At 43.5% G+C, this 20,814-nt stretch overlaps 1 protein-coding gene across 2 annotated transcripts in view; it reads left to right on the plus strand.

The window, feature by feature from the left end:
- Positions 1-20,814, plus strand: part of btbd11a (BTB (POZ) domain containing 11a) — an 89,317-nt gene that overhangs the window by 57,724 nt on the left and 10,779 nt on the right. The window contains exons 2-7 of one of the 2 annotated variants that reach the window (XM_062482920.1): positions 2,447-2,596; positions 12,281-12,485; positions 14,979-15,131; positions 15,645-15,810; positions 19,024-19,113; positions 20,562-20,663. In XM_062482920.1, coding sequence (XP_062338904.1) covers positions 2,447-2,596; positions 12,281-12,485; positions 14,979-15,131; positions 15,645-15,810; positions 19,024-19,113; positions 20,562-20,663 — 866 coding nt within the window. The remainder of the gene's footprint in view (positions 1-2,446; positions 2,597-12,280; positions 12,486-14,978; positions 15,132-15,644; positions 15,811-19,023; positions 19,114-20,561; positions 20,664-20,814) is intronic. The other variant, XM_062482921.1, reaches the window with a different exon arrangement.

Raw genomic sequence — 20,814 nt, forward strand, 5'->3', positions numbered from 1 at the left:
GACATCAGGAAAAAAAAAATCTTTCAACCTGTATGTTATCTCGTGTTACATTGGGATGTTTAGATGACGAACACAGCACTCTGGCTGAGTTTGAGTGCTTTTTCCAGAGTTGTACCTTCACTTAAAGGTCAGGAAGCAAGTCATTCTTTTCTTAGATGATTCATGTTCTGTATCCCCTCAGGACGGACGAATCTCCTGGCCTACTCATCCTCTGCTTTGTTTATTCCCATATTCTTTCATTATCCATGCCAGACTGGGGAGCTTCTCAGAGATGGAACGCTCAATAGCACATGAATAATTTCTACCTGTGTGAGCAGTAAATATCTGCCGCTACAATGCAGGGGTGGGCTTGAGGAGCACAATGTGGTTTTGTCCTCCTGACCCAGTGTCTATCTGCTCTCTCCACCCAACAACCACTGCATATGGAGACTATCCCAGAATAGCAATGGAGGTCATGCTTACTTAACTTTACAGCGCTGTGGATATCCTCTCAGCTTATTTCTAATTTCCCTTTATCTGCAGGAAGCGGAGAGCATAGAACCAACTGTGTAACAACAATGAATGTCAAAGTCTGAACCATTCTGCTTTTTGACCCAATAATACTAATCATGTGTTTGTGATTGGGCTAATGGTTTTCTTGACAACTTTTTGGGGGAGGGTTGCTCTGCTCCTGTCCCTGTCTGTTGGGGTGCCAGCCCTCCGAGGGACCTCCCTTCTTCCTCTCTCCTCTGATGTTAAATACGTAAATATATCAGAGGATCCAAAACGGCATCTTTTTCTATCTGGGGAAGCCAAGTGTTGGAGGAAGATAACATGGGAGGAAGAGAGAGAGTGAGACGGAGGAAGGCAAGCAAAATGTTTTAATGTTTTGATCTGAATCGGATGAATAATGCAGCAAAAAGAACTTTCTGGAGCCCTGGATCACATTAAAAGAATAGTCGCAGCACAGAGAGTTAGGGAGATTCAGGGTGAGGGGCGGTGGGGATGGTGGGTCTTGATAAAGCAGAACATCATGAAATATTCAAATGTGTTTTCCCAAACCCACAGAAGTGCATACTTTGGTTAGGAGGAGAGGGAGATATGAAATGATTCATCGTGATTCGGAACTGTGCACACCATACTTCAAAAAAAAATTGGGGATCTTTGCAAATTTCTGTGTGTGATCATGTCACATCAGATGCTACAGAACTTTCTCTGAAACCAGCAGTGATTCTAGTGTCGTCTCCCGGTCTTTCTCTATGAAGACTGTGGAGGCAAAACTACACTTACATTTACAAAACTACAATATGTTGATTGACAGGACGTCATTATTTACATTACAACTGGCTGCAAAGTCACTGAAGATGAAAATGTCACTTGATCATTGACCTTTTGTCTGTAGGGAAATTGCATTAGTTCCAGTCTGGCACTTGAAAGGCATTGGAACTGTGTTATTGGACTTGATTGAACCAATTTGCTTGCCCTCCTCAAGTTTTGAGGGGCAATTATTAGTTAAGTTTGGTGATTCATCACCTAAACTGAATGTCCAGAATGAAGAAACCTAAACACTGCAGCCTACCCTCTGACCAAAACCTTGATTTAAAATGTATGACAGATGCAACCTACCCAGATCATTTGTTCTGAGACACACCCTGAAGGAAGCTATGTCAATATTGGTCAGGCAAAATTGGAACAGCTATTTTATAACTATTTGGGGTCTTGAAATAAAACAGACACTGTGGTCTCTGAATGGGGAGTGTGGAATGTTCATTGGGAATGAGTGGGATCTCAACTTCCAGATCCATATTTAGTGAAAGGAACATTTTCAATGACCCATTGATCTTGCTACATAATCATCACTACCATCATTATAGGACTGGTCCCCTGGGTGTGTGTTCGCGTGTGTTTGTGTGCACGTAAATCTACGTTGACTATTTTGGATGTCATACACCAGAAAATCAATTGAGTTGCCTCCAAGTTGTAATGAAAATGGGTTGAGAAACATTGTGTCCTTTGTGCTATGTCTGTGAGACTAGCAGGGATGTACGTCACTTTTAATTCACCTGTAGCCAAACTCAATACTCCTGTCTCATTCATTCCACCCAAACAAAGCCTGGGGTGGGCCTAATTTGATTAGTCCTTTAGCCTCTCTGTGTTTGTTAAGGGTGGGCTTTGAGATATGCAAAGCCCATTTCTTTGGAACAAGATATATTCAGTTATATAATACATGATGTATTGCCTTTCAAGGTCATAGCTGTTGTGCAATTTTCATAACAGCACTTGATGGCTGGTGGCTGGTTGCCAATAGCCACATGGTGATGGAAACCAGACACCCACTTAACCAGCCACTTCTTATCAAGGACAAGACGAATGAGTAGCATAGGACTCTTGATAAAATAAAAAAAAACCTTGTATGCATCTTACTTGAGATTGAACCTTTAACCTTTGCTCTTTGACCCGTCTCCAGGTGTGCTGAGCCTGCCGGACAGTCTGAACCTGCACCGCGACCAGCAGCGCTCGGGGAAGGGCAGCGAGGGCCACGCCTACAGCCAAGCGGAGCTCAGGACGCTGGAACAGTCTCTGTTAGCTACCCGGGTGGGCAGCATCACCGAGCTAAGTGAGTGGGGCTGTCGATCAACCTTGCATCGGGTTTACCAGACACACACACACACATAGATACATACACACAGGCCTTTTTCTCTTTACTGTACCAGGATATCGCAACGATTGGGCAGCATCCTCATATGCAAAATATAATTAGGAACAAATGCTTTTGGAATATTTCTGCATTTCAAATGTGGTATGCTCTGCGGGAGAAAATGACGCTCTCTTTTTCTGTGAGCTTCTGCACAGTGAAAGAATACACACCCGCCTCATCCCAATGGGAAGTTGTGGTGGTCTATTGTCAGCCCACTGTTTTTCCACTTGTCCACCTCTCTCTTTCTCTCTCAATCTCTCTCCCTCTCTTTTTTTCTCTCTGTCCTTTCGATCTCTGTTCCTTTACTTATAATGGTATTGCACTTTGACTCCCTGACACACCCAGTCCAGGGGTGGTTCTGCTGCAGCTGTTCTAGCACCTGTTTATGAGCCCTCTTGGGCACTACAGACCAAGGTCACATGTCTTAAAGGATTTTAGCCTCATCTTGAAAGGATGCTCTGTACCTTTACCTCTGACCCCTGACCTCTCCTTCATATATAAATGGTCCCTCCCAACAATTTGTTACTGTGTGGTGTGTGTGTGTGTGTGTGTTTGTACATGACAATTAGAGAGGGAAAGAGAGAGAGAGAGAGAGAGAGAGAGAGAGAGAGAGAGAGAGAGAGAGAGAGAGAGAGAGAGAGAGAGAGAGAGAGAGAGAGAGAGAGAGAGAGAGAGAGAGAGAGTATGTGTCTGTGTGGTGTTTGTGTCTGATAGTGTTTTCTATGAAACACTTTTCTTTGATTTACCAGTCTGCAACACATAAGGACCATGATGAATGAATAGGATGAGAAATGAGAAACCATCATGTTAGTTCTCTTTGCTGACACATGCTGTTTATTAAGATTCAGAGTGCCTCATCATTGTTGTCACATTTGGACCGATCTGAGCAACAGGAGGACAATTTAGAGATCAAGAAACCAATCATGAACAATGTTTGCTGGGATTGTTCAAACATTTTGAAAAATTACAGGAAACACAGGATCAAATATACAAAAACAGCGTCAATATGATTTCCAATAGCACAGCAAAAGTATGCAACAAGCCTGTGATTGCAGCTCTCCCTGTACAGCAGCTATTTGCCACCAACACACACATTGTTTCCACCACAGGTGTCAAATATTCCCATAATTTGCCTGGTTCAACCAGGCAAAAACAGCACATGGTCTGTGTTTGATTCCTGATTCTCGTCCAGGTTGTTGGTCTTCCAGCATGGTTCTCATCTGGCTGAGCATAGCAACCTCTGGGGTTGCAACATTCAATTCAATGTCTAACAGCCAATTATGTTTCTTTATTTCTTGAGAAGATTGTTCAGCGTTTATTTCAAGCGTCTGCAATCACTTCACTTGTCCCTGTGGTCTCTGTAGCACTGTGTTTTTTTTAATAGTGATTGTTTGTTGCTTAATGGTGCATTTTGTTTGCTATTTAGCAAAGGTTATAAAAGGTAAAGACTGCTGTGCTAAGCTTGTGTGGATTTACGTAGCTATAGGATTGTACTGTATCAGGTCAGACAGCCTTAGTACGACTCGTAGATGGTTGTGCAGAATACCAACACCTATAAATAAATTGCAGAAAGATGTATGTAATATCAAATAAATACATTTGAGTCCACAAAATAAGGATAACCCTAATTGTAACCTACCCTGAAAGAGAGAGCTGGACAATAAAGTGGTTGTGCAATGCAATGTGTCAGTGCAATTTCATGGCTGACTTCCACTGCTATGAATGGGTAATAAAATAGGCAGTTACAGCATGATAAACAATTCTTTAGCTCTAACTGATGCATCCCATTACAAATAATTTCACTTTATGTTTAGAAATCTGTGATGTGTCCCAGGTCATTTTACCAGACAGGGGTTTCTGGGAGCTGCTGTCTTTAGGGGGTTTTGATCGCCCACAAAACCACTTCTTCAAGGGGAAATTTTGGAATCCCCCTGCGTTTTCCACCAAACATGTCACTTAGTGTGTCTATGCAACCAGAGCCACACACACACACACACATGCTTGAGCATGTGAAAGTCACACTGACAGTATCTGACATATTGCGACCAGGTGTGCGTGGAGGAGAGAGAGACCGTCCATCTGTCAGCACAGTCACGGCCTGGCGGGTCGCCGTGGTCAAAAGCATCCACTAGGCAAATAAACTCTGTAATGTAATACAGTAGAGGCGTTTTACAATGGGCCCCTCCATTCCAAAGACTGGGTGTGCCTCTTCCACAGAGGATGGTTAGCCAGCAGACCGGACGTCGCAAGGCACATTTTGTTATTGACTGTTCCATGATAATAATTTGATACTTATTTGATGTATATGTGAATGGTTGCTGATCTTTTGTACCTCAGGTCCTGTCCTCACTGACACAAATCTTCCTTGAATGAATCATCACGATTTGCACTGAAGAGACATAGAAATGTTACATATTCCTCAGGGCTGAGGAATATGTAGGAGTACCCATGACTCTGTTAATGGAGCCTGGGAAATGGCAGATCTCTGTTCTACAGAAAATTGCACAAGGATGTTATTTTCCTCTTCCTTGCTGTGATTCACCCGGGTGGAGGTCTGACGAAGTGTGTGTGTGTGATATTTGCCTTTGTGTGTGCATGTATGTGTGTGCGTGTGTGTGTGTAGGGGGAAGGGGGGTGCACGTACTATTGCACATAGGGACATTTGGCACACACCAAAAAATTGAGAAAGGGCATTTATACTTAGACTCAATCAATAAAATGTCACAAGGCAACAGATTCCCTACCCCGTCAGTGCTGTCACTTATTTCTTAAATACATGTCAAAGTCCATTATCTTATTCTTCCTTCAGAAAAACCAAACAGGGGATGGCTCGGCAGTCAGCTTGCATCGGTATCGAGGTTGTTTGTGCAATTGTTTTGGTCCCCCCCCCCCCCCCCCCCCCGCAGACATGAATTTACCCCTCTCCATTTAGTCATGCATGATGCATGACTAAATGGAGAGGGGTAAATTCTCTGTTATAGGTGAAGTGTAAAATGACCCACTTTTGATCAGGAGTGAGTGTAAAAACCTCTATGTAATGATCAGATCTTTGTGACTTCTGATCCCCTGATGATCTCCTGCACTTACTATATGCACTATTTGTACGTCGCTTTGGATAAAAGCTAAAGGAATAAGGAATAAGGAATGTCAAAATTGGTTATCCAGGGGCTGGATGAGTTGTATCAAGTCTGTAAGTATTCCGCCCTACAGGAAGATCTGATCCTAACTCTGCCCTTTGAACTAACTATCTAAACGTTAACTGAAAGAAGACCAAGCTATAACCCGTGAATATAAGCCAAGACATTTTACTGTGAGACAGTGACGGTGGAAAAACACATTTCCTGTCATCTTTCACTCATTACCTCTGCACCTTTGATCTCTTGCAGGTCTCTGGGGACGCCAGTGCCCTTCAAACCCCCCTCCGTCCCTCTCTTCCTCCATCTCCTGCTCACTCGCTTCCTCCCTCTCTCCATCTCAGAGTCTGTTATGAGGAAGAAAAAAACACCTTCATCAAGTCTCCCGCAGGAATGTCCCAACACATCCAGCGCTAGGGGGGTGGCCATTTCCCTTATCTGTCTCCCTGCACCTTCAAGAGAACAGCAAGGGCTCTGTGTCAAGACGAGACTGCTCCCACCTCTGTCCCTCCCTCCCTCATTTCATCCTACACACAGACACATGCTAAAAATGCCTTTTACTGATGTCCCCCGATACCCTTAACAGGGTGAAGTCCCACTTGTACGCTCTGGGCTGGTAAGGGTAGAATAATGTTAGCGAGAGCAGATTCTGAATCCGTAACAGGGTTGGACTCAGGTCCCCATCCACCCAAAGACTGTGTCTTAGATATAAGATCTAATTTCCTCGGTTAAATAACCTAAACATGGGTCTTATGGGGAGCTGGAGGCAGGATTACTGTCTCATGCTGGTGTATCGGGCCTCTGACCCCTGTGTAAGCCTGGTGTCAATGGAGATTTCAACTCAGACACAATTGCTCTACATTTGGTCTCAGAGTCCCTGTGATGGATTCTAATTAAGGTGCAATAAGTGTGATGTAATGCCTTTCCATGGTGCTCCAGGGCGTGTGTGTGTGTGTGTGTGTGTGTGTGTGTGTGTGTGTGTGTGTGTGTGTGTGTGTGTGTGTGTGCGTGTGTGTGCGCATGAGCGTGTATGTATGTGTTTGGTGTCTGTGTGTATCTACACTGGTGTGTGCTTGGGGCATAACATAATTTTTTTTGCAGGTAATCCTGGATGCAGGTGTTGGTGTGTGTGTTGTGTGTGTTGTGTGTGTGTGTTGTATGCGTGTGTTGTATGTGTGTGTTGTGTGTGTGTTGTATGTGTGTGTTGTATGTGTGTGTTGTGTGTGTGCGCACATACCTCCCATGAGAAGTTTACCACCTACTGACAGATGTTACTCATCAATAATTGTTATCCGGTAGCTAAAGTCCCGAAAGGTTCCTCTCCCCTTTTTTCCATCTTTCCCTCCTTCTCTCCCTCCTTCTCTCCCTCCTTTCTCCCTCTCAAATGTGTTCCTTCTTTCCCTTTTCTCTAGACTCCAAGAGAAAAGGATTGGCCATGGTTCAGGCGTTACATTCTAGAGTGTTCCACAGCCTTATCCTCTATAACGCAGGGTTCTGCCCCCTAGGCTCCTGTCGCATTAATGAGAGCTTGAACCTAAGCAGCGTGTGTCATAAGATGAGAACAGGGAGAAATGCAAACTCACTAATTAAGCTTTATGGAATAGGCCTGTAGTGGAAGTGGTTTGGGATAATTAGTTGGTGACAGGAATGAGTTGTTCTGAAATGCTTTCAAAGCACCCCAGAACCCTTTTCCCCCCCAAAATACAAACCCCCATGGTTGTATAGAAGTGAATATTATCTGGATTATGCTTAAAATCTATCATGTTTGTTTAGGAATTATTAAATTGGATCCTCTAAGGTCTGTTCATTGGGTTTTGGCTGAAGCTCTATGTTGAAGAGCATGATGTACTTTTATTACCTACAAGTGCCCTCATGGTCTAAATATAGCATTTCCATTCTCAAGAAACAATATTAACCTTCATGTTCAAGCTAGAAGACCAAAGTCCTTTCTAGTAAAAGCTTCATATACCACAAAAACTAAATTATATTCATTATCGAAGAGTTCCATAGGAACCTGAACATTACCTGTAAACCCAGGAGACGGAATATACATTAAACCTCCAAGCACTCCATTAGACTAACCAACGCAGCATCTCTCTTCCAAGAAAGAAGGGATGACGCGGGACTATGGAGCCTGTTAAGAGGGTACCTCTTTACCATAGGGCTGCTCTGGATTCCCTCTCTCCGTTCAGAAAGAAAGACAATCTGATGAGGAGGTCCGCTGTATTATGCTATTGTTCTGCCATCTGAGGATAACCCTGCAATTAGACAGAGCAATTATCAAACTGCATGTCGTCATTTCCTCCCCTTTTAGATGGATAGTGAACATTTTTAGACCGATAGCTAATTAAGAGCGTGTTTGCGGAGTAACACGGTAGAAAGATATTTGTCTTCTATTTCTTTGTTTGTTTTGTGATACTTGTGAGTCATCCTTTGTAGTTTTTTCTGCTTCGACATCTCCTCACAAGTCCAATAATATCTAGCAGCTGCAGTCGAGCTCCATTGTGAGAGATGTTATTGACCTACATGAATAAATGATGAAGATGGCTGTGACACCAAGACCCTGCTGTGTCTGCTGGGTTTGGGATATTACTGAATGAACACTCTGCTCGTATAATAACGGGGTACACACAGATGCATTGTGGGTAATCTGACTGCGGTCCGAATTGTGTCTCCTTGTAGGAAATAGAACAATGGTATAACAACTCCCGAAACATACCTACATGAAATGCCCACCAGTCGGTTTCTAAGTATTTGAAATTCAACCCCTGTGTAGATCGAGCCGTTCTACAACTGGTTGTTACCTCACATCCATTATTTAGCATGTCTATCACTGACTAATTCCTGGTGTGCTGTTAATGTACCTGCTGGGACTGTGTTGAAGATGACACGTCTTCTAATTAACTGTAATTAATAGTTGCCAGGTAATTGCTAATATGCCCCCAGATAGAGTTCTATGCTCGGGATGTTATCACGCGGTGATTAAAGGCTTTCAGTTCAGTCCCGGGGGGTTGTAGACAATTACATTTCCTCAGGGAACGTGACACTGGGAGACAGAGGAATCCTCAGCCGGGCAAGGAACAAGATAACTCTAGGCATTTCATGCACTTGTTGCTCAGAGACACTATTAATTAACGTTACCCTGTCACTGTGAAGAAAAATATTTATTTATGTATAGTATTGTATAGTATCTAATATTGTATGTATTGTATATATAGTATCATTGCCATGTGGTTTGTTTTTGTGACTTGGGTCATGTTGTAGTAGAAGGGCAGGCCAAATACCTGATCATATTAGGATGCCTGTGCTCTAATTGAAAGCTGTTATCCAACCTTCCCATAATAGGAAATTAGCAGAATACTGTATTTTGGAAAAGAACAACCAGTTCAGGCAGGAGGACTCAGTAGTAGTGATTACTGGATATTTTATTACACACAATACATGTTTTGGCATGATGGTTCTGCTTGCAGCGGCTTCCTGCCGCACCCAACAGAGTCACCGTCTCGACATCCGAGAAGAGAGCAGCGAACGCATTCCCCCTACGAAGGGAAACACAGAACCAAGGGTGGAGGCAGGGGGGGTGGAGGCAGGGGGGGTGGAGGCAGGGGGGGTGGAGGCAGGGGGGGTGGAGGCAGCCGATTGAAACAGAGAGCATCCTGTGTCGCACTAAGCAATGCATAGGGCAGTGATATCCTGTTTAAATAGCCCGCCCTGCTAAGAAGGTGTGCCCCGACTGCGTGATATGACGAGATGCTAGTGAGGTGTTAGGTCTCAGAGTCTCCTGCGTGAACCAGCTCCGCTTGATTATTCTCAAACTCCTCAAACTGTTGCTTTAAAAAGCCAAGGCTATTTAATCATTGAACTATTGAATCAGACTACTGCCATTCAAACATCAGTGGATAAATGTTATATTCTGTTTGAGCCAGTTCCAGAGACCTGTCCACCCAAAGCCTTTAAATTCTTACTGTAGGGCCCAGCAGGTCACTGAGATCCACTGCTCTGGAGTCTTGCTGGAGCCTCTTGAAGGTCTCCACATGTCTCTCCACTAGGGTCGATAATGAGGTCTCCTTTTTTGTGTAAGCGATGCTCACAGTGTGATCTTCATAAAAATGCTGTTCTTGTGAATTGAGAAAGGTGAATAAACGTTATGTTTTATGTAAGGGCTTTGAAAGAGGTCTCATTATTTGACATATCAGTACAGTAGTCAGACTCCACCGTTAAACACAGTCCCCCATCACTGGGATAATTAGGAATGCTGAGAAATGCAGAATGGTTTTAGTAACAGAGCTGTTTTTTGTGATTAGTTCTGGTTCGATGAAGCACAGCCCTTTCAGAGCATCTGTGGAACAATTATAGTACTTTAGAAAGATGATGGTGTCATTGCTGTAGGGATCATTGCAATTGGAATCTGCAAGTAAAAGCTACATTCATTTTGAACACATGGGCCTGCTCAACATCTTTAAGGAGATAGAGATTGTGGTGTGATGCCCGAAAAAACAAATTTGTGCATCTGTGCCTGAAAACTTGTTCAATGACCATTTCAATCATTTGAAGTTCGACTCGCTGGAGTCCTGACCCAACTTTAGACGTGGTATTTTATTTATGTCTGTGGCATGTTTGAAGTCCCTGTTTGCTGATGTTGTCCAACAGTTGAGTTGTAGCCCTTTGAAATACGGTGCCAGATTCATGGTTTTCATGTTGTGTCCTGAAAGGAACACTGGTTTACTTTGATGGTTAGTTTTTTAAACCTGAATACCAATCCTTGGACACTGAATTGTATTGCACTGCCAATTGAATTGCAAAGCACTTTCCAATCAAATCCGTGTTCAACTAATACAGTAAGTACAGCAAAACCCAAGAAGAAGACGAGGGATGTTGTTTGCAGACAAGGGTTGTGTCCTCCCCAGGTTCACTGCAGATGATGTCATGGTTGGCTTGGTCGGACCCCAGCAGCAGCGAGGGGACCAGGTTGTGTTTGGCCACCCAGTCAAGGAGGTCATGTTTGGGCAGTAGTTGCTGATCATCCAGGGATAATCTGCTGTGGCAGCAGCCACTAGGGAGAAGGAACATCCTCACTGTGTTCCCCAATCAGATTTTACGCACACATGTCTAAACGCATTCTAATAATATGTTTGTTGACTTCTCTGACTTCATGCCTGTAGCTGTGTCTACACGCGTGTGTGTAGGCATGATGGTGTGAATGCACGCTTGTGTGTGGGCATTTATCATGTAAATGCAAGTGTATGCCCATGAGGTTGTGTGTTTGTTCTTTGGTATGTGTGCTGTGCTTATGACAGACCATTTAGGAACTTCAACAGCAGGCCTCCATCAAACAGATGGAGGGGTCCTCATCATTTAAAAAATATTTGTCTTGAAAACACAATGTGTCAGGTTGGTAGTGTTTAAACGTAGACAGGCTGGAGTGTGTTTATGTTTGGTACGGGGTTGCTGGACTGGGCTTTTATAGTTGGGGAAGCCATTGACGTTACTCAGGCTTCAACTTTGTGTGTGTGGGTGTATTTTTTTGTCTGAGTGCTTGACTTTGAAAAGGATCTTTAAAACAAACTCATTTCAAAATGTTCACCTTATTTTGCCAAGAAACGTTGGGTGTTCCAGTAAACTAAGTAAATAATTAAATCAATGAAGTTAATAATATATCTGGAAAGGCTTCGGTGAATCCATACTGCAGCAGTTTCACTCTCATAATGGCGCTATTATTCTACAATCTATCGCTAATGACCCCATCAATAAACCTCTGAGAAGCTGCCTGATGTTGGACAAAGGAATAACCATGCTGCACTTTAAGATGCCCTGCTCTATATTGCCCTGAGGTATATTCACGGAAGTGATGTAGTATTGAAGAGGCAGAATTTCACTCTTGTTCTGTCTTTGCATGATCAACATTGTACGGCATCTCTTCATTCTATCTTTACTCTCATGCTCATGGTAAATGCAATCCAAGCAGGCTTAAAGCACAATTATACTATAAGTAAAGAATACGATAGTGGGCTTTTACTAGATCCAGTCATTTATCAGACTCAGGGGATTGTGTGGGTGTGTGAATGAGTAATAATATTGTGAGTCATAAGGTGTGTGACAGAGAGCTGTTTGAATGAGGGAGTGCAACACTATTATTAAAAGAAATTGTAGAGGCCCTCAAATCTCTGTGTGTCTATAATGAGACAAACATTGGCTTCACTTTACCATCAACAAATCAACTCTAAAGCACCTGTTATTGTATAGAATAGAACACAATAGAACTGAATAGAACACTAAAGAACAGACCATCCGATGTTGAGAAACTATCTGAGGGCCTCACCTCAAGCCTCATAGCATCGAAACATACTTCCAAAACCTCATATAAAACGCCAGGCCATCCAGGGATGAACCAGACCCTACATGTATATGTTCTGTATATAGGAGCACCAGAGCTCACCATAATACCTGTTCCTGTTCACCCTTGTTCTAGGTGATCTGGTATCACGGGCCATGCACCACCTCCAGCCTCTTCACATCAAGAACCCCAGCAATGGAACGCCTGTCCACCAGAAGACCAACTCGGTCCACTGGGAACCCGAGGCCCTCTACACACTCTGCTACTTCATGCACTGTCCCCAGATGGAGTGGGAAAACCCTAACGTGGAACCCTCCAAGGTCACCTTGCAGACAGAGAGGTGAGTGAGTCAGGAACCTCCCACTCTGGGACACGTCCCTCACTGAATGGTGGGTTACATATCCAGAGGAAGGCTAGGGGAATGGGCTTCAGTCCTCTGGGATGTGTGTGTGAGTGCAGGCAATACAACACTACAAACTCCTTCAATGTAAATCTTGTTGTGGACCTGGGCCTAGTCCATGGGCTTTCATAAGATCCAGGTTGACTGATGACATATAGGTATATAGGTAAAGCTCTAACCACCCTATCAGAAGTGACTGTACCTCTGCAGAGGACAGGAAGTGCTTATGATGGATTGTTAGAGGATCGACGCTGGCACATCTGCTTGTCATTTCTTCAGATGGATGGACATGGGGGAATGGGGTAGGATGGACATATGTCTAAACTCCCTCTCAGAAGAGTTCAAACGGCCTTTTGAAGACCCCGGGGAGAGTGACGAATGTCAGGCAGAATGATGCATCAGCAAACTTGCAGGTCCCTGGAGAACAGATGCTCTGTTTAGCATTCTGCTTCAAGGCTGAAGCTAAGCTGAGAAATAGGAAAAGAGAGAGAGAGAGAGAGAGAGAGAGAGAGAGAGAGGGAAAGAGAAAGAGAGAGAGAGAGAGAGAGAGAGAGAGAGGTAGAGAGAGAGAGAGAGAGAGAGAGAGAGAGAGAGAGAGAGAGAGAGAGAGAGAGAGAGAGAGAGCGAGGGGGTTGAATGTGAGACAATTGTAGTATTTTGGGGAAGTTTGTTCATTTGGAAGCCTTATCGAAGCCTCCACAGAACTGCAATAGGGCATTATTTACATACCAAGTATAAGAATATTTTGTATATTTAAGGTCAGAAAATAAGTTTTATTTTAGTGTAATATGAATAACCTATAATATACATTTTTGAATGTGATTCTTAAATCTATGAATGTACTATTAAAGTAGTTTTAAACAAAGATATTCTAGGAATGGGATTTCTTTGCTACCAGTTCTTTGTGTTGGTTGTCACTGGCTATGCCAAGGAATAACACTAACCAGCAATGTTTTCCTTCTTTGCTGGGCCTCCTCCATCTCCCTCCTTCTCTCTAGTCCAGACAAGGATGAATTAGAAATGTCTTTGGAATAGCATTCTTCAGTTTAAGCATAAACTCTTAGGGAAAGGGAGGAGGTTGGGAGTGTCAAATTATTCAGCCTGCTTCTGAGAAAGCCTTGCGGTTTCATTTTTTATATTTGTATTACTTTTTGAGCTGAAATTCCTGGCAGTGTGTCATCGGTAGTAAGTGTCTAGGGTGTGTGATCTAGGTCTAGGGCTTAGTCGATTGCTGTGCAAAACGGTGCTGCCCTAAAAAAAAATAAGTAGGCCAGTTAATCACAGCACTGATATCTGAGGGGTACAATAAGTTGTCTTGTTGTCTTGATGAATTACAAACTTCCCACATAAGAGTTTGGAAACTTGACAAAACTCCTGTAAACAGCAGGCTGTTTACTCAATATACTGTACAGTTGCATTCACCTCAGGGAATCTTTGTTTTGTTTATAATGTATCCAATTTATTGGCCCACATATTTGATTAAAGACTATTTTAGGTGTCTTTTTTCATATAATACAATATTTCTTTCTACTTTCTTGAAACTTATATTGATGTAAAATTGAATTTTTGAAGGCCCCTTAATTTTGCAACACATTTTATATTTAATCAAGTCATTTTCCTGAGATTGAGCTTTAAACTGATACCAATAAGCTTTCCAGATTGAATGAACATTCCCTCAGCTGCCCAGCTATAATGAGGAGTTTTATCTCCGTACCCATACACGAGCAGCTGTAACGAGAGGACCTATGACATGAAAAAGCCTGCTTTCATCTCTCTGCCTGGTTAATTTAAATCCTCATTCTGCCTTCCCTGTGGTGTCTAATGTTGATAGCTTGGAGATTTGATCGTTTCCCTGTCACTGAACAGACAGAGGCAGGCAGACAATTCTTCTCTCTGACAGGGTGAGAAGGCAGATGTGTGAATGTAAAGAATCACAAATTGCTACAAAGATACAAGAAGAAGAAGATACAAATTTTGTATCTCTTCTCAAACTCCGAGAAGGAGGGAGACAGGGAGTTGGAGAGAGGCAAAATTGCAGGAAACAGATGGGTATTTTTGGAATTTACATAATGTGTAATTTGTGAACGTACTGTACGGGCAGAAAATGGAAAAATATGAATATTAAATGTCAGATAGTAATTGTTCATTTCTGGTTGATTATTGAGGTTCTTCCCATAACATTACAGCGTAATGTATGTCTAGATTATCTAAAAAGGAATGTTTGGAAGTTCTATTGACAAAAAAACAAGGACATTTTCAGGAAACATAAAGGGTGTATACCCGTGGTTCTCTTGAGACAATACCTGATCAAACTGATCTGCTTGCAGAGTGAATAGTAAGCATGAACAGGAGTGAGAAAGTGCATCTTCTTCTGCCAGCTCGATGAGTTGAGTGGACGCGAGCTGGGAGGCTGAATACTGTGTCCCCCTGCAGGCCCTTTCTGGTACTGCCACCGCTGATGGAGTGGATCCGGGTAGCAGTGGCCCACACAGATCATCGTCGCAGCTTCTCTGTGGACAGCGACGACGTGAGGCAGGCCGCTAGGCTGCTGCTGCCGGGGGTGGACTGCGAGCCCAGACAGCTCAAGTACGGCATCCTTCTCATTTGTCTGTCTTGTGAGTTTGTCGATCAACCCAAAGGTACATAGAGAAATCATTTCTGTTCAAAAGTGCCCGTTTGTGATGAGAGTTGTCAAAGGGAAGTTTCAGTGGTTTGCTTTACCATGGCAACAGCTACAAGTAACAAGTGGCTTGAATGTACTTATAGACAAAATTGTTAAAAATGGATCTGTTTCAATTTCCTTCCTTCTCTCTCTCTCTCTCTCTCTCTCTCTCTCTCTCTCTCTCTCTCTCTCTCTCTCTCTCTCTCTCTCTCTCTCTCTCTCTCTCTCTCTCTCTGTCTTTCTCTCTCTGTTTGTCTCTCTCTTACTCACTCTCCTTCTCTCTCTTCCTCTCACTATCTCTCTCTCTCTTCCTATCACTCACGCTCTTTCTCTCTAACTGTCTATCTTTTTTCCTCTCTCCCTATCTCTTTCCCACTCTCTCGCCCTCTCTCTAACCCTCTCTCTGGATCTCTTTTTCTCCCTGCCTTTTCTTCCAGGGCCGACGACTGTTTCTGTGCCACCAGGAAGCTGGACGCGGTGTCCACCGAGGCCAAGTTCCTCCAGGACCTCGGCTTCCGGATGCTCAACTGTGGCCGGACTGACCTGGTCAAGCAGGCAGTCAACCTGCTGGGACCTGATGGGATCAACAGCATGAGCGAGCAGGTCTGATCAGCACTCACTCACCGGATGTCTGGTTCCCCCCGTCCCCCCGTGTTATCCTTGCTCTAGAAAAACGCTACCTCCTCTCATTCCAAGCGTGAAATCATTTGGTCGTGTGCATGTAGCCACACTGCAGCGTGTGGTGCCTGTTTGTAGGCATCACCACACGCGTCGCGAGCTGCTTGAGCTGAAAGCCTCATCGATCAGCCCGGCCCTTCTGGATCCCAGTCTTCATGTTATCAGGGGTTTCGGCCCCTCGCCCAGTCGATGGAAAAACCATCTATTGATGTGCCGCAGAGTGTGGCAGCTTATGTGCAATCAGATTGTCCACGGTCCACACACAGGGCTTTTTCCTGTCCAATCAAGCAAGTCTGGAGGGTGTCTTGGCATTTGCTTGATAAAACAGACAGTAGATCTTCAAGATTGCATTAAGCCTGTTTGTATAAAGCTCCCCTTAGATTTCAAGATGTGATTGCAAGGAGGGACGTTTGCAATTGTGTTTTCTTGTGAAACAAGATAAGTGGTCCAGGGAAAAAGGCAGCAGTGATGTGTCATCACTGAAAAAGATTTTTCAGTTACAGTTTTTCTCGATTGGTTACACACATTTTCTGAATGCATACCTCATACTCTCAGAACTCTACACACAAATCAAAAAACACACACACAATGGGCAAAACCCCTCACTTCTCCTGCAAAATGAAACTTAACATTCAAAACAATGTTATTTAATCTCAAAATGGTATTTTGTTTTCAAATGACAAACACAAACCATCATATGAATAGACATTTATAAGAACCATTTGAACACTGATGTGCTAAATGTAAAACTCTATGATGAATGGAAAACACTTCTTCTTCATTCATCATAGTGAGTTAGGCCTTTTTTTGTTCAGTGTTACATTTACTACAGACAGTACATACATAAGTGTGTTGTAAAATATTTGAGAATATTGTTTTCATACTCAGAACACAGAAATACACGGTAACAAATATATTTTACATATATGTACACAGTGTACATCCCAACCAACACAAAGTTGAACATACAGTGGTTTACATACAAAATAACAGAATAATTTACTGTATAGTGTATACAGTTACATTATTATTATTTTTCTTTGTATTTGCCGTAATGTTATGGCGTTTTTTTCTAGGACCATGTTCATGATTTCAGTTTCCTGTTCAGGAGACAGAAGACGTTCCCGACCACCTTGTGTTGGTAATCTTTCAGTTCTGCCAAACATATAGTAAAATACTGTAAATACTGTGTAGGAATACAAAGTAGGAATACATTTTCCAAATACTTGAAACATACTTTATTTTTCCAGTCCTACAGAACAGTCCACAGGCAATACTTTACTACTGTACTCATTGAGTACTGTATTGATATGCAGTAGGCCTACTGCAATTTTGTAGTGAGAGTAGATTTCTTACCTATTCTCATTTCGGAAAGTCCCGATGATGGATGCTACAGTGTGCCTGCTCAAATTTGGCTGTACTCTTTGCCCAGCCTCCATCATTGTTAGACCATGGTTGACTACATGGTCAACCAAAGCGGCTCGGATCTCATCAGAGATTATGGTCCTTGGCCTTCCTCATCCTCGTCCTCCCTGTCCTCCTCCTCTTACTCTCACTCCTCTGCCTCTGTTTCCAATGTTGGCATCCATTGCTCAAAAACAGAAAAGGTCACCTGTTGCCCTTTTATTCTAAAGCTCTGATTGCTAATTGTAAAACTGTGTGACAGGTGTTTGTCCATGCGATGAGTCAGTGTGCATATTTGAATGGCAGTGTGTTCTTTGTGAAAACAAAAGATTTTCTTCATGAAAATTGTGCCAAATGCAGAGAATTGTGTGTAGTGTTTTGAAAAAAGTGTGTGTTAGAACTGCAATTTGAGTGTAAAGCAGGAATTGTGCTTGTAGCTTAGCACAATTGGTTCATGGGGTTGGTGCATGAGTTACATGTTGTGGTCATTGTGTCTCAAGTACCAGTATTTGTGTGTAAACAATTGAGAAAAACTGTAATCAGGAGTCCTCCATTTCCCTTCAGCTGACTGCAATTGTCTCAGTGTATGAGATTCTGTAATAGATCTGAGATTATCATCTCTTATTAGTCAATGCCATGGAACAGATTTGTTTTTGGCAAGCTTGGTAACAAAGCTTGTACATAGACCCTACACCTCTAATCAGGATTCGGTTTGAACCAAACAATAGCTTATTCTTTCTTTATGAGTATGACAACATATGTTCAGTACAGTGGTTGAGTAATATGTTATATATATTTCTGTAGGGTGGGATGCCTAGATTAGAAATAGCTTGTGCTATCGCACGCTTTAACATATTCCATCTCAGTTAGAGCACTTCCATAATGAGGCCCTTTATGTAGACTGTGACCTGTGAGGTGTGTGACACATGTTTAAAGGTGTGCAGCTGCCACAGGGGGTGGCAGTATGCACATGTTTGCATGTTGTGATCTAACATGTTGTGATGTACTGTGTATTAATATCATTCCAGTCAAGGTTATGTTTGGTACTGTGTACTAGTAGGAAGTAATTTCCTCGGGAACTGGTCACTAATTGATGGGGGCGTGTTAGAATAACGTCTAGCTCCTGTACAGCTGTGTCTCATATACAGTGCATTAAATGATATATTATGCTGTTATGTTCACATTTTTGTGTTTAATGTCCTCTCTTCCCCTCTTACTCCCCCTTCTCTTTCCTCTCTCTCCCCCATCTCTCCCCTATCCCCTCCTCTGTCTTCGTCCCTCCCCCCCTTTCTTCCTCCCTCACCTCACCCGCCTCTTTCCCCTCTCCCCCCCTCTCTCCTCCTCCCTCTCCCCTCTCTCCTCTTCCCTCTCCCCTCTCTCCTCCTCCCTCTCCCCTCTCTCCTCCTCCCTCTCCCCTCTCTCCTCTTCCCTCTCCCCTCTCTCCTCCTCCCTCTCCCCTCTTTCCCCTCTCCCCCCATCCTCCTCCCTCTCCCCTCTTTCCCCTCTCCCCCCCTCTCTCCCCTCTCTCCTCCTCCCTCTCCCCTCTCTCCCCTCTCTCCTCCTCCCTCTCCCCTCTTTCCCCTCTCCCCCCCTCTCTCCCCTCTCTCCTCCTCCCTCTCCCCTCTCTCCCCTCTCTCCCCTCTCTCCTCCCTCTCCCCCCTCTCTCCTCCTCCCTTTCCCCTCTCTCCCCTCTCTCCTCCTCCCTCTCTCCCCTCTCCCCCCTCTCTCCTCCAGGGGATGACTCCTCTCATGTATGCCTGTGTGCGTGGAGACGAGGCCATGGTCCAGATGTTGCTGGACGCTGGGGCGGACATCAACAGTGAGGTCAGTGTCCATGGACCTTCTCAGAGGCAATATCACTTCTGCCTTTCTGTCTCAGTCATTTTTGTGTTCCAGTGTAGTTGGACTGTCAATACAAGTTGCGAATCCTGTGCTTTGCTGTGCTGTACTGTGACATGTTGTGCTGTACTATACTGTGCTGTGCTGTTCTTTGGCATGTTGTGCTGTACTATACTGTGCTGTGCTGTACTGTGACATGGTGTGCTGTGATATCATTTGTTTGCCCTGTCCTTCATCTCTCATCTTCTGACCTGCCCTTTGGCATGCTTTCTGTTGAACTAGTGTCTTTTTACATGAAGTGCATCTAAAGTGGGTGTTGAAAATCACTAAAGGTGGCTTAAGATATATTTAAAAAGAAAGATGTCTAGGATAGTATCTAATCCATGTAGCTTTCTGTAACTACTTAAGTATATTATGAGATGCACTCAGTGTTTGTCACTAGCACATGTCTCATACATGAAGCATGTACACTTAGGTACACCATTCAATAGGTCCTGGGGTGTTTAATGTTAATGTGGTTATTGAGTATAATAATGTGTATTACAAAATGCTTCATGGAACAGACTTCCTTGTAGACCAGATGTGTTGAATGGCTTGTGACTGTCCCACTCGCTCCCATTGATTGTGGTGTAATATGATGTAGAATGGACATGCTGCCTCATGTGCAAAGTACCAGATGGTTACACGAAAGTCATAGTTGACATTTAACTCATATTTTCTAAGAAAAGATTACGAATTTAAGACCAGGTTTCAACATGGTTGTCATTGCAATATTGCCTACTAAAACTTGTGTGATATTTTATAAGGCTTTTGATGTTAGAAATGTCGCCGTCAGGGGATTAATAAAGTGTAATTCACAGCTCCTTCAAAAAGCCTGTTGTGGCAAAAATGTACAATATGTCAAGTGATCTTGACCCACGCAGAATACCATAACTAGATGTAACATTGCACAGTGAGGCTAGAAGTAGTTTGTTTCCCTCCGCTATTGTTCATTTCCTCCTGAGTCACCACTGGCCATTTCCACAGTGTTTGCACAGTCATCGCCAATTATATGTTCTTCACGGACGGCCTTCCCCTCAATAAAACACCATTCAGAGCTGGCAGCAAGGGAACCGTTTCAGACTGCAGTTAGGGCACTGGCTAGGCAGAACGGTGTGTATAGGACTCCATTTGTGGAGACCAGGGGTGTGAATGAGATGATGGGAGCTCAGTCGCGAACAAAAGCTCAGTCGTGAACATGTTTCCCAGACTGAAACCTCAAGGGGAGATGCCGTCAGCCTTACGCCTCCTGCTTCCTCCTCCCTCTTATTCCATATTCCTTTTTTTATGACCCTCCACTTCTTCTTCTTCTTCCTCCCCCCCCCTCCCTTCCTGAGCTGAGAATGTTAATGGCTGTGTATCTGTCTCCCTGAACTCCACCTATGACTTCCCAGGTGCCAAGCACAGTAAACAAGCACCCCTCAGTTTATCCCGAAACGCGCCAGGGGACTCCGCTCACTTTCGCCGTGTTACACGGACACGTCCCTGTCGTCCAGGTAGTGACGTTTTTGACCTGTAACCCTTGACTCTTTGAGACCCTGTAACCCATGATCTGTGTCCCTCAGCCCTTACCCGTGTGCAAATACATGGTTATTATTGTGATAGAACACAATAATAACAGCTAGATACCATCAACATATATAAAAC

The sequence above is a fragment of the Osmerus eperlanus genome, chromosome 17, assembly GCF_963692335.1.
Source record: "Osmerus eperlanus chromosome 17, fOsmEpe2.1, whole genome shotgun sequence".
NCBI lineage: Eukaryota > Metazoa > Chordata > Actinopteri > Osmeriformes > Osmeridae > Osmerus > Osmerus eperlanus.